The 14,249-nt window shown below is 33.1% G+C and overlaps 1 protein-coding gene across 2 annotated transcripts in view; it reads left to right on the top strand.

The window, feature by feature from the left end:
* Positions 1-14,249, top strand: part of LOC150079536 (alanine--tRNA ligase, cytoplasmic-like) — a 292,244-nt gene that overhangs the window by 129,941 nt on the left and 148,054 nt on the right. For both annotated transcript variants that reach the window (XM_090382564.1, XM_090382565.1), the window contains exon 12: positions 12,048-12,208. In XM_090382564.1, coding sequence (XP_090238690.1) covers positions 12,048-12,208 — 161 coding nt within the window. The remainder of the gene's footprint in view (positions 1-12,047; positions 12,209-14,249) is intronic.

Raw genomic sequence — 14,249 nt, forward strand, 5'->3', positions numbered from 1 at the left:
TGAATACATACAGTGACTTGACATTAGAGAAGCTGTTCAGTCCCCAGTACCTCGTTTTTCAGGCTGCTGCTCATTCCAGTAGAAGCAGTTATTAAGTGCCACAGCAGGGAAAATGGCTCCCCTTGTCAAGCATCCAAAGACTCGCATCATTCTTGCCTTTAATGAATGTGAAAATGCCAGAAAACAGCCATGAACAGACACATCTAAAACCAAAAATGGAAGGTGACACAGTAAGCTGCTTGACACCTGGAGTGGATTATCAATTATAATCTTCACCAAATGATGAAACAATTAACCTCAGCATTTAATGTAGGAACATCACAATGCATCAGTACCTCTGCCATGCAAATAACCCTAAAAAGAACAGACTACAGGGATAAAAGATCTTCATGAAAGCCACTGACCGCAGACAATAAATGGAAGATTCAGCTGCACTGGTAACACAAATGCAAAAGTTCGATATAGAACTAGAGGCAAGTTATATAGTTCACTTAGTCCCAATTTATGCTTTTCAGCGCTAATGGAAGATGTACATATGGAAAAAAAAACACATGGGACACTGAAAACTATCTTGGTGGGTATCAACAGTACAGGCTTCTGGAGGAGGTATAATGGTATGGGGCATGTTTTTGTTGCTTACTCTTGATCACCTGATCTGGTTGCATGGTACTGTGAATGCCAGAGCATATCTGAACATTGTTGCAAAATTGGGGCGCCTCCGTAGCCAGGTGGGAAGGAGCAGCAGTGCATAGCACACGCTTCTTGATTAGACCGGGGTTCGAGCCCGTCACCACCAAATACGGACGATGCGGAAAGGTCATGAAATGACCACTGCATATTCTCAGAGCAATATGGCCTTAGTTGCTAATGCTCCTAAAAACCAAATAACAACATTGTTGCAAAATTAGGTATATCTAGCAATGTTGCTTACTCATTCCATGGACAGGGGCACTTTCAAGATTACAGTACAGCCATCCATCGTGATACTGTATGAAAGGGTGGTTTGCAGAACAGGAATAAGATTACAAACAGCTGCCCTACACCAGCTCAGTCCTCACAGCTCAGTGCATTGAGTTTGTGGGATGAACTGGAAAAACATATTTGTCATTGCAATCCTCTGCCCATATCATTCCAGGAATTGAGGACAGTTTTGTTACATGAATGGTGTAGTATTCCTTGTGTCACTTTTCAACACTTTGTTGACTCTGTGCCAAGTCATGTCAGAGCAGTGATTCAGGACAGTGGCAGTTCAACATGCTATTAGCTCATGGTTCTAATAAAGTGACAAGGTAGTGTAGATTCAAGTACAATTGTAAATATACTTGTTAGTGTTTTGTAATGGCTTAAAGCAAATCTAAAGCAGGAAAAGTTGTGCAAGGAAGTTGAATGTTTCAGAGCTATGTTAGGTGCACACACAAATATTTCAAATTCTGTAGAAGAATTAATTGTGAGAAATAATAACACTATTCAAAGTGTGAATAATTCTGTAAATGATTAATTTTAAGAATGATGCAACCACCAAGATTGGCACTGGGTGCACTTGTTTAGTAATAAGCAGCCTTTCATATTCCTAGTAGCATTAGTCACCTGTTACGGCAACAATTTATTGCTCTGAAAGTTATATTTTGTGTAATAAGCATATCAACAAACAGTAATAAGAACATCCTTAATAGAACAGATTTTTGAATTTGGATTAATGATATAATAACCTTCCTATTAATGATGTATAACTTTCTCTTAGAAGATAATTATATGGCTTCTAAAATTTAATACTATTGCCATTTATCAACAAATACTTGGCATGGCAGGAAAGTTTCTATTTTCAGCAGAAAGAAAATCACCCAATAAAGTGCTTGCTTGAAAGCATACCTGCCAGCATTTCTAATATTTTGAGATAATTTCTGGAAATCATGTGAATTTTGTAGAAAATTTTCCTTTCAAATTTCAGTGAACTTTCTGATATGTATTTTTTATATCACATCCCACTGAATTTAGCTATATGGTTCTATACATCTTTAGTTCAGAGTACAATGTCTACCAAGCATGTAATGTTATATATACTTTTAGTTTGGTTTTATTGTATTGTCTCCATGTTTTCTATGATCTGTGCCTTTGCATACTGTCTAGTTTTTCTGAAATGTTTTAGGTTAATTTTCCCAATTATTTTATGTTAGAAATGTGTAGTTACCTGTGGTTTAATTTATTTTCAATGGGTACTGTTTTCTCTCAACTGTTTTTTTCCAGAATAAACATTCATTCTTTTCATATGTGATTCATAAATTCAGAAACAGTTCACAGCTCTTCAGATTGACAGTATTTTTGCCGTTACAGGAACTCCCCGACTTATGTAAGGGTTGCGTTCCATGGAATACTATGTAAGTCAGAATTTCCTCCATGCTTGTGCAGCACTCGCAACTGTGCTCACTGAATTGATTGAATCAAAAAAAATAAATGTTCGACGAACATGTAAATAGAATTATTTATTGTATTTATTCAGTTTTTTTTTCTCATGCGCAGGAAAACTTAACAAAAGCTTGCAATTTAAAAAAATTTCAAAATTATAAAATTACAAAAAAAGAGAGGAGACAGGCATAATGTCAGTTTTACCTCTCGAGCATTGTTGCCAGAATCGACGTCTTCAGCTGATAAGTACACCGCTGCGGAGGTTGAGGGCTGTAGATATTTAGAAGGGATCGACCGCTCATCCTTACAAAAGAACATATTGATGGAAGACTGGACATTGGCTTTTTCTTTTCATCATAGATTTCTTTGTAGCAAGCATATCATTCACCCCTCTGTTAACTTTTAAGATTCGTTCGCTGTCAGGATCCATCTTCTCAAACCTCGCCATTGCCATCTCTCTGGTGATGAAGCATCTCGGCTCCTCATTTGGTTCATCTTGATCTTCGTCAGCATTTTCTTCTTTCACTATCGCTGCCTGCAAATCAATAAGTTCTTCATTATATAATTCCTTCTCTTCTTCCTCTATTAACTCCTCATCTTTGGCATCAACCTCCAACTGAAGTAGCTCTGCAACCTTTACAATCTTATCTTTAACCTCTTGTATGATTCATCTTTTTCAAATCCTTCAAAGCCTTTTACGTGCTGTGAGCATATTTTCTTCCATGCGCCATTTAAACAACTTTTAGTAATTTCCGCCCAGGCCTTATTAATGTTTAAGATGCCTTGGTAAATATTGTAAGGTTTCCAAAAGTCTCTTAACATAAAATTTTTATCATCGTCTACTGCAGACAAATCCTGAGCAAATGTTATGCGTAAATAGTATGCTTTTAAATTCGAAATAACACCCTGATCCATAGGTTGAATGAGCGAAGTCACTTTTGGTGGTAGAAATATGACTGACGTTCGAATCAAAATCATCTAGATGCGTAGGATGTCCAGGAGCATTTTCTGACAGAAGTAAAATCTTGAAAGGAACATTGCTGTCTTTACAATATTTTTCAATCTTGGGAATGAAGCAGCATTTAAACCAATCCTCAAAGAGAGATATTATTATCCATGCTCTCTGGTTCGATTGGAAATGCATGGGTAGGATGGCATTTATTGATGCCCTTAAATGCACGAGGATTTCCAGAATGGTACACAAGCAGTGGTTTTAATCTGTAATCTCCCGCTGCATTAGCCCCAAGCAAAAGCGTGGCCCTATCTTTTGACGCCTTGAAACCTGGCATTTTATTTTCCTCTTTGGCAATGTATGTTCGATCCAGCATTTTTTTCCAATACAGAGCAGTCTCTTCAAAGTTAAAAATTTGCTGCGTTGAATAGCCGCCCTCATCAATAATTTTTTCCAACACATCACAAAATTTCTCTGCAGCTGCAGAATAGGCACTGGCAACTTCACTGCATACTTTAACTTTGTGGAAACCAGCACAATGCTTGAACCTATTAAACCACCCGTTGCTTTCCATGAACTTGGGTTGAGGTTCACCATACTTATCCTTAATATTTTCATAAATACTTGTTGCTTTTGCTTGAATGGTCATTAGACTCAGGGGCACTCGCTTCTGAATCTGATTTTCCATCTATATTATTAACAGCTGTTCCATCTTCGATATAGCACCTGAATGCTGTTTTATGATCACTGTTGATCTTAAGTGTGTTGATCCTTTGACAGTTCGTGTATAGCATACTGTCCTTTAAAATAGTATTCACTGTTGAGGCAGCGAGACCTAATTCCCTTGCAATAGATGATAAAATTTGTCCTGCTTCTTACCTCTTAATCATTTTTATCTTCATTTCTAAATCAGTTTTGTTTTGTTTCCTGCTTCTACCACCACCACTTGCACTTTTTGTTGGTTGCTTTCCCTTCATCATTATAATATGTAAATAGGAATGAAGAGAATTTTCTGAAAATTTGTTTTTTATATGATTGAAGATTTGTGAAGGGAGACACACTTCACCATAATAGCATAAAAACCCACACAATTACAGTTATTGGTATTATCGCAAATGCAATAAGATCAAGTTTACTACCTATTTATAATTAGATGCATTAACAGAAAAACCCAATAAACCGGAAAGTGCAAATTGTTTTTATTGTTTTATGGTCGTGACCTCCAGAAACGTGCTTTAGAAAAATATTACGAAGGCGTTCAAAATTGATTCTTATACCTGGAACATATGATAACGAATAGTGCAATTTCCATTATAAATATGACCTTTTAGAGAGGTAAATAGCTTAGTAATATAACAGAATTTTCAATTTCCAAGGATTTGAATGAATTTAAAAAAACAAAAAAAAAAAAACAATGTGTTATTGGGTTCACATTAAGGTATTTTCACAATACCTCCATTTATTCCTACGGGATGCAAAATATGTTTCCACGATTTTTTTAAGTTTGCACCGGCTGGAAAAAACTTATATAAAGTCGAATTTCCATAAGTCGGGGAGTTCCTGCTACATTTGAAGATGGTTATGATGAAATATGGACTAGTTTAGTTAGTGCTCATGAAGAAGATGGAATTTCAAAGTATGATATAATGTCTAAAATATTTTGACTTCCCTCATTCCTCACAGTAATGCAGAGTGTTGAGCATATTGAGCCTATTTTTCAGTTTGTTAACAAACAATGGAATTCAAATCGCTTAGAACAACGTATAATTAGTCTGTTCCAGTTTTAAAATTCAGAAAATTGGATATTTTCTATGAGTACACTTTTAATACAGATTTCTTAAAAACAGTGAAGAAAGTTACTACTGCTGCTACTTTTTTAAAGAATTCCACATCAAGCATTGCATTGAAAGCAGTTTGCATGTTGAGTTCTACAAGCCACTGACTGCAGGGTAACCAACTTCAGACTATTCATAGTAAAATATAACTAAAATAAATGTGTGCGTGTTAACAATAGAATAAGGATCCACAATTAAAAAGAATAAAAAATCCAGCACATAAATTCAAGTTAATGTAATAAAACTAATAATACAAATAAAACATATTCTAAAAATTAGATCAACTGAAGATGGAATGTCATAGTTTTAGTATGTTTTTTGAGTATTATTGGTTCTGTTTGCAATAACTTGAATTGCATATATTTTATATTATTTATTTTAATTATTTATTAATTTTTGATTTTATTATTTTAGTTGTGTATAACTATATTGTCAACACAGTAATTTATTTTATTTTAATTCTAATAAGAAATTAAACAACACTGCATTCCACATAAATTTTAAAGGCAGAAAAATTATAAATTTGCCTTCAAAATTTACATGGAACATAGGATTGTTTAATCTCTTATTAGAATTAGTTAATTCCCACATTTCTTTCTCTCGAGAAATTATTCTATTTTAATTATTTATTATTTTATTGTACATAGTCTGAATTAAAGTATTTGGTTATGTTTGGTCAGTGCCTTATAGAATTTAGCATGTATCATATCCCCGAGAAGTTTTTGCAGCATATTTAAAACAAGTTTAGGAAAATATAAATCGTAATGAATAAAAGAAGGTTGACTGTCAACTTAAAAATAAGTGTAACTCATGCTAGTACAGATATTCAAAATTCACAGAAATAGGCATGCAGTGAATTATGCATGCCTATTTCTCAAATAGGCATGCATAAGTCCACTGATAATGAATGGTGTTGTGTAACAGTTGCATGCTGAAAATCCAGCTGTCACACAACTGGTTCTCTGCTTAACTTGGTGGACTCTACCCTTGATAACTCCACAAAAAAAAATCACAGAGCATTAGATCAAGCAAAGACATAATGGCCATTCAGTGACATCTTGGTGATCGGATCCATCTTCCAGGATATGTTTCATTCAAAAAAAGCTTCACATGATATTAACAAAGTGGGGCAGGGGTCCATCCTGCATGAAAAATACTCTTTTAGATTAACTCTAGATGAAATAGCTGCAACTACATTATTTTTTAACACGCCCATGCCAAAAAAGGTCAACAGAAAATGCCTCCTGACCAAATTCCAGCTCATATAGTTATTCTTAGTGCATTTAATTTCTTTGATATATCGCTCACTGGCTACAATAGTGGCACAACTAAAAATTCTTAATTTTTGAGTTAATACAACTGATGAAGTTGGAATAGTGGACTCTACGTTTATGCAATTAACAGTACAAAGTGAGTTCAATATTTCCTCGCTAATTGGCCCAAATGTCGTTATGCCATTTTAGTTTTTACTGCATTGAGAAGCATCAACAGTGGCACTTCTTCAATGTGCCCCCGACCTTGGGACTGAATGGAGTGTGGTCTGTGTGCAATAGTGACCCTTTTTGAGTTGTGCCAGTATTGCAGTGTAATACTGTAGGACTTTCTTGCTTATAATATCAGTTGCCATTATTTTAGTTGATCCACTATTGTGTTGTTTTATGCCACTTAGTGTTTTTATTTTCTTGAAATAGTTTATCATTGACTGTTCTCTTATGGAAGGCAAAACTTCAAGCCATGGCAAATTGGTCTTTAAAAAAAACAAAAAAAACTGGACATTGTAAATTGCTACATATGGCATGAAGGTGAAGGTGGAAAATGTTCCATTGAAATAGGATCTTGCTTACTAAAATATTTAGAAGAGAAAGCAGCTTCTTGCCAATCTGATGATTTTGAAAATACCTTTATTCAGACAACTGTGGGGGACAACAGAAGAAAAAATTTATTATAACAACCTATTTGTATGCTGTGGTGAACTTTCAAATCAAAACCATTACACACAAATTTCTTGTAGGTCGCTCACAAAATGAGGGTGACTGTGCACACTCATTAATATAGAAAAATATTAAAAGATTGCTAAAGTTTGATCCTGTATTCATCCCATCACAATATGTTACATTAGCTAGAACTGCCAGAAAGACAGGAAACCCTTTCAAGGTGACAGAGATGAGTCATGACAACTTTTAAAACCTGAAAGATTTGGCCCAATGCACTTCTATGAAATTTAATAAAAATACTGATGAAGTGAAGTTCAACTTCAATGACACTGCTATCTTTTAAGTAGAAAAGCAGCATTTAGACTCTTTCTTTTATAAAACATCATACAAACAGGATGATTATAAATCAGTTAATATTAAAGCTAGTAAAGAAGAAAACCTTTGGAGTGATTTGTAGATTTCGAATTGAAAAAAGCCTACAAGAGTGACATTCCAATTTTGAAAAGAAGCACAGTGACCTCAATGTTTGCTGAAATGACACAATTACCAAATGTCACGCTGGTTTTTATAACTGTCTAAAAGTTAATTTACGGAGGAAGAATTAAATTTTTCTAAGATTGACTAAATTCTTCCAAATTTTTACTTGTTTGCACACCAATAATTTCGTACTAACCTCTTGTTCTTATTTATGCTTTACCACAATTATGTTCTCAAAGATTAAAATGTAGTTTATATTCATACTTTTATATTCATACATGTTCCTGAGTTTATAAATATAAACAAAGTCTTGTTTAATGTTTTTTTTTTTTTTTTTTTTTTTGTTCTTTTTCCTAATTACCTTCGATCTTTAGAAGACTTAGGTCACAAATTTTGCAATAGTGGCACAACTCAAAAGGGCAGGTAAATTTTTGAAATTCTGTTTATCCATAAGGGAATGTTGATCAAGCCAGGCTAATTTTGAGCACCACTGGGTATGATGAGATGAATCACAATATATTTGAAGAATCACATAATTTCTTCGTTTCTAAAGAAACTAATTTTAAAAGGCAAATTTTTCTCATTGATTATCTCAGAATCGTGATTTTTGAGTTATGCCACTATTGCAGCCAGTGAGCAATATGATCTTCCTTTGAAAATATACATTTTATAGGTACAATGAACACAATTACAGTTGAACCTGGTTATAACGAGATCATAGCTGTAATGAGCTAAAATCTATAACGATTTTAATTTACGTGTATTCCCATACAATCATTCACTGTTATAACAAGCGTACTACATGGATATACCATACAGATTTTGGTAACTGTGCAAACATTCTTAATTGCTTGTGGTCGAAAAAACCCAATTCTTGGAATAGACAAAAATGAAAAGGGCGACTTAGCTTTTATGACCACCTGCATCGCATCGGATTAGCAGTCAGTTTATGACCTTGTCCTTTCAGGGACGGGGGCTATACAATAGTGCATTGGCATTCCACTTGTTGCCTTACCCTATTTACAGATTGTCTTGTATTCACTGAACCATAAATTTTGTCAACGGGACTTCTAAGAACTTTGTATGCATTTTGGGACTTCTAAGAATTTTGCAATTATTTCAGGACTTCTAAGAACTTTGTATGCAGATCACTTTACTGTCATTTTAAATAAAATCAGTTAGAAACGAACCCTTCCTTCGGAAACATGTCTACTAACAAAAGAAAGTGTCTCTCGATTTGCAAAAAAGTCAAAATTATTCGTGAGTTAGAATGTGGTGCAAAAAATGTTGAAGTGTGTAAAAAGTTTCTTTGTCCTCTTCAACAGTAATGACATTGTGGAAGAATAAATATGTTTATATATCGGCACTGGAAAAGAACATAACCGGTTAAAAAAAAAAAATGTAGAAAGTGCAAGGTTACAAACACAGATGAAGCATTGCACTACAAAAAGAAATGCTGGATTTTCAATAGGTCCAATCTTGAAGGCTCAAGTGGAAAATTTGATAAACAATTTGGACATGATGAATTTGTATGTAAAAACAGTTGGCTGGATTGATTTAAAAATAGAATACAAGCATATTAATATAAATAATATGTAGGTATATACTAATATTATTTTTTTCTCTAATATTTCTTTTGTTTTTTGAATCTATCTTTTTATCAAGTTATTGAGAATTAAAAAAAAACAGGAGATAGATTTAACTCATCACTGATATAGTGAGTAACGCTTAAGTGTGTAAAAAGTTTCTTTGTCCTCTTCAACAGTAATGACATTGTGGAAGAATAAATATGTTTACATATTGGCACTGGAAAAGAACATAACTGATTTAAAAAAAAAAAAAAAAAATGTAGAAAGTGTAGAAATTTCATCAACCAGTCAGGTTATTCTTTGCCCTTTTCTTTGAGTGTTTTGGCAAATTCCAGTCTGCAAAGATTATCTTCATTAAGAGCTTGTACTAATGTGGAATGGTAAAGCTTTGCTATCCTACTCAGACTAGTCCTGGAATTTCATAGCTCTAGAGGATGTTTTCTTTGCAATATTCTAAACTCTTCCCCAGCCCAAACTTTCCTTTATTTTGCACTTCTTTGGTGAAGACAAAACAAAATTTGAAATATTTGTCTTTGGAAGATTGCAGACATTTTCTATTGCATCAGAGTTGCATGCAATTATTAGAATAATCTTTCTAATGAGCCCAGCTCTCCCAAAAGTTTTATTTATTTATTTTTTTAAATTGCCGAGCAGTCTGCAACATTCTTGAATTTTGCATATCACTTAATTATTTGGATTTTTAATTTTAATTATTAACTCATTGTTGTCTCAGGACTTTCTTTTATATGTAAAAGAAAGGTACACTAAATATTTATATATTTGCTATTTAAAATTATTTATTTTAAATATTTACAGTTTTAAGCCTAGAAGATGTTTCTGGGCATTTTGCTCACCATGTATTTTGATGAGGTTGTTACATGTTTATGTTATGTTTTTAAAGAAAGATTTATCTTTAATTTCAGTGCTCATTTCTGTAAGTAGCATTAATTAGGCATTTTGGTCTCTTTTATTTGCTGTATATATTTGAAGACCCCCTCTAAAAAGTAAATAAATAAATAAAGTTTCAAATTGTAAAAATTTAATAGCTATTATAGTATAATTCAATTAAAAAATTAAAGTACTTTTAGAACATATGAACAAAGCAAATTACTTTGAAATATGGTTTTTTGCATTTCATAATGACACATAATTTTTCCATTGTGTCATATGATATGCATTAACTATTTATTATTATTACTTTGAAAGGAGTATTCCAGCTGAAAAATGGATCCTTATTAAAGTTTTGCAGAGTATGATTTCTAAAAATTGTCAAGTAAATTCAAATGAAAGTTGTTTTTATGTTAACACCTTGTATATAGATAGTGAATGTGATGTTAAATACATGAATGATGGATGAATTTTAGGATTTTATTATGAAGAATTTCTTTATACAGGGACACCTGAAGCATATCCATTTATTGGTCTCACCTTTCAGCACAAAAATAACTGAAAAAAACATAATTCTTAACCCACCATGATAAACATTAGGTGCCTGGGGATCAGGTCACTCCCCAAGGTATTCAGAGCATTTAAAAACAAAGAAAGAGTAATCTGTCTTGTTTAGAAAAACAAGCAGTAAAATGCAGTCAAAATTTATCAATACACTGTTTTGGTTAGTCTTAGTAGCTTTGAAAGTAGCCATTATTTTGCAGCTCCCACATGAACTAATAGCACAACTATTGTGACAAGCTGTGTACAAAAAGTGATCTCATCAATCAACCAGCATCAGTTGGTTTCAGGCAACTGTCTATATCATTTACTGTTCATTTGGAGATATCTCATCATTGTTTCCTCTTGAATCTTTTTGTGTTCCACAGAAAGCCAGGGAGTGTGTAACCAACTTAGAAAAACGTTTTTTGTATTTGTTTATGTAACAGCTTGTTATTCACAAAGTGTATCATATTTATTTTATTAAAAAATAAAATGGCTTAATTTTACAAGGAATTCTTAAATATGGGTTTTAACTATTGCAGCTATGAAGCTGAAATTGTATATTTTCAATGAGTGCAGTATCGTTGACATTTTTTTATAAAAATGAATGATAAATCTTTATATGCTGCCACTCATAAGTTTTTTTTTTGAGTTGTATATTTAAAGTTTTATTAAAAATAACTACTGTAGATATGAATGTGATATTGGACATTCTGAAATACTATAGTATTTACTAACATAAAAAAAAAAATCAATGAGAAATATTTATTTTATCATTTATTTTTAAAGTTGTCTAAAAATTGTCAAAAATCCACTTTGGAATTGTATTTTCAAAAAAAAAAAATGCTAGTAATGTGAAATTATATTTTGTGTAGCAGCTACAGTTTTGATAATCAGTGAAAAAAGAACGAGTGTTGATAATCAGTGAGAAAATTAATAAGAAATATTTTAAAATGGCCGTGATATAAGAGTTTAAAATTGGAGATTGCTTCAATCCCCATGTGCCTAATGGCATTACAAAGACCTCTGTGCTCTTTAGTGGGTTAATAATTACTTACCTTGCAGATAACTTCTTCAAATGGTTGTGATAAACATTTATAGGACTCAATCCATATTTTTTTTTACAATTAGGAAAAAAAGTATGTGGTGCATGAAAATTAAAAGGTAAAGAAAAAATTATAAAATGAATGAAAATAGACTTACTTCAGTTCCATCAGTATAATGCTGAGGTGATATTCTTTAATTACGTTGTAAAGAAATAATATAGATATTTGAAAACTATTGTTGTTGTGTTATTATTTTTCTCTGTAATTCACTTTATGTTAAGTGCTGTTTAGTGCTTAAAATAAAGTACTTGCTAATAGCTTTTTATGATGTATGCTTATTAAAAAACAATCATAATAGAAAACACCCTGAATTTTTTTAGCCTTTGAGTCACCACCTGCCAGAGTTATGGTTTTATTTCAAGATGGAGAGATTGTAAATGAAATTAAAGAAGGAGAAAAGGGTACTGTTATTTTAGACAAGACAAACTTTTATTCTGAGGCTGGAGGACAAATTTCAGATATAGGATTCATTAATGGAGAGGTAGCCTTTTATTATAGTATTTTATTTACTTTCTCTGGCTGTTACTTATTATGGCATAGCTAATAAAGCTATGCCATAATAAGTAAAGTAAAGTAGATTTGGAAGAAAGATCAGTATTAACATGTAGACATTCTGCACACTTTTATCTTTAACAGTCCTTCATGAATCATATTAATTGTAATGTGGTATTCCTATTCAAAGTTCACCCTTGAATATGTACTTTAAAATTAGCCTTGGTTTTTTATTGCTTATGACCAATGAGCAATTGCTAATTAAAAAAAAAAAACTATATTCAATAGTGAGCTCAGTGAAACTAGATATATCACATTAAAATCAATCCATGATAGTATGTTCTCTGTAGTAGTTTCAAAATACAGTTCACTTTGATGCAAGTTAGTCTGTAATATAGAATATACATTACTCAAATGTCAGCACTGCCACTCACTTCAATAATTTCTCAGTTCCCCTTTGGCTTCCATGACATACTCCTCTTTCTTGGATAGGCTTTCCACCAATGAACAGTGAATTTCAGCTGGTATAATATTCTATTCCTCTTGCTGAACACAGACCAGTTAAAGTACTGATATGAGCTGTGGCAATCTGGTCCTCCCAAAGTTTTATTTCGTCCTGTGAACTTAGCATTTATTTATATTTAGCTGTTTTATTGACGTAATTGTTATATTAAATTATTTTCTATAAGTAGCCTATAGACCTAGTCAAGCTCCTTGGTTTATTTTCAATTTAGAGAGCGTGATTTTGAAAGTTAATTAATAGCTAGTGTCCATAGATTTACTGTTCATGACTTACCATCATTGTTATATGATACAATGTATATTCCGAACTAGGTAGCGTAAGGTTTAAGATAAAACTAGATAGCAAAACATATAGCACGGTCTTAGAAATCTCTTAGCTTAGTATAGTATAGTATTATCACTTAATCAGTAAAATTTATTAATTTTATTAAACTTTATTGTCATTTAAATTGTACTTTTTTAACTAAATACGTAAATAACGATTTAGATTTTACAAATGTAACGTTATTAGTTAATACATATAACTTGATAGGAGATACGTCAGTTATATAACGAAACTTGGAGATAATACTCGATACTGAAAAAAAAAATATATATATATATATATAGTGTTATAGCTGCATTGGGATATAAGCTTAGGGTTATAATTTTGTATTGATATTGAAATTTTATTTGAAATTGAATCGAAATCATGACTCAGACCAGAGTAGCAAAGAAAAAGGCTCAAGCTAATGGGAGTGCTGTGGCTCAGGGGTGAACTGAGGGGAGGGGGCAGTTGTCCTCTGAATCACAGCCTTTTAAAATGTACTGCTTGTTTGATGTTTGTGGAGCAATCATGGATGGGATATGATATTGCCAAGGGGAATGTCTTTGTGTGTGCACAGTGTAAGGAGTGTGATGAAATCAGGCAAAAACTCAAAATTGTTATGGGCCTATATGAGAGCTTGAAGGACAGGGTGGATGCCCTCGAAGGATCTAAATTGGGGGCCCATCAGGCTCTCAGCTGCAATGCCAGAGCTTGCACTTGAACATCACACAACACAGCAGCAACCCCCAAGGCAGAATGCGCTGGTCCCACGGGAACTAGTAGTTGTTGGTGACTCTATTGTCAGGGAAACGGGGAACATATTGTGGAAAAAGGATAGGTGGAACAGGACCAGGGTGTCTGCCAGGGGCAAAAATTTATGACTTTGTATAGCAGATATCATCTTTTAAGGGCACAAAAAAAGTGATATTGTTGTACACGTTGGCACTAATGATATTAAGAGTAGGAGACTGGCGCAATTACTTAACAAGTACAGGTCACTGTTGAAAAAAAGCCATGAATAAGGGATGAATTTGAAAGTGTCTGCAATTCTGCCCAGACAAGGTAGGAGGGAGTATATGATGAGAGCCTTGTTGATTAGTTCGGCCCTGGAGAGATTGTGCAAGGCTCAAGGGGTAGAATTTTTCTCAGCCTGGTCTCTGCTTGTTAACAGGAGAGACTGCTTCTACAGGGATGGGATACA

Source organism: Mastigoproctus giganteus, chromosome 10 (genome assembly GCF_048544385.1).
Source record: "Mastigoproctus giganteus isolate SK-2022 chromosome 10, ASM4854438v1, whole genome shotgun sequence".
Lineage (NCBI taxonomy): Eukaryota > Metazoa > Arthropoda > Arachnida > Uropygi > Thelyphonidae > Mastigoproctus > Mastigoproctus giganteus.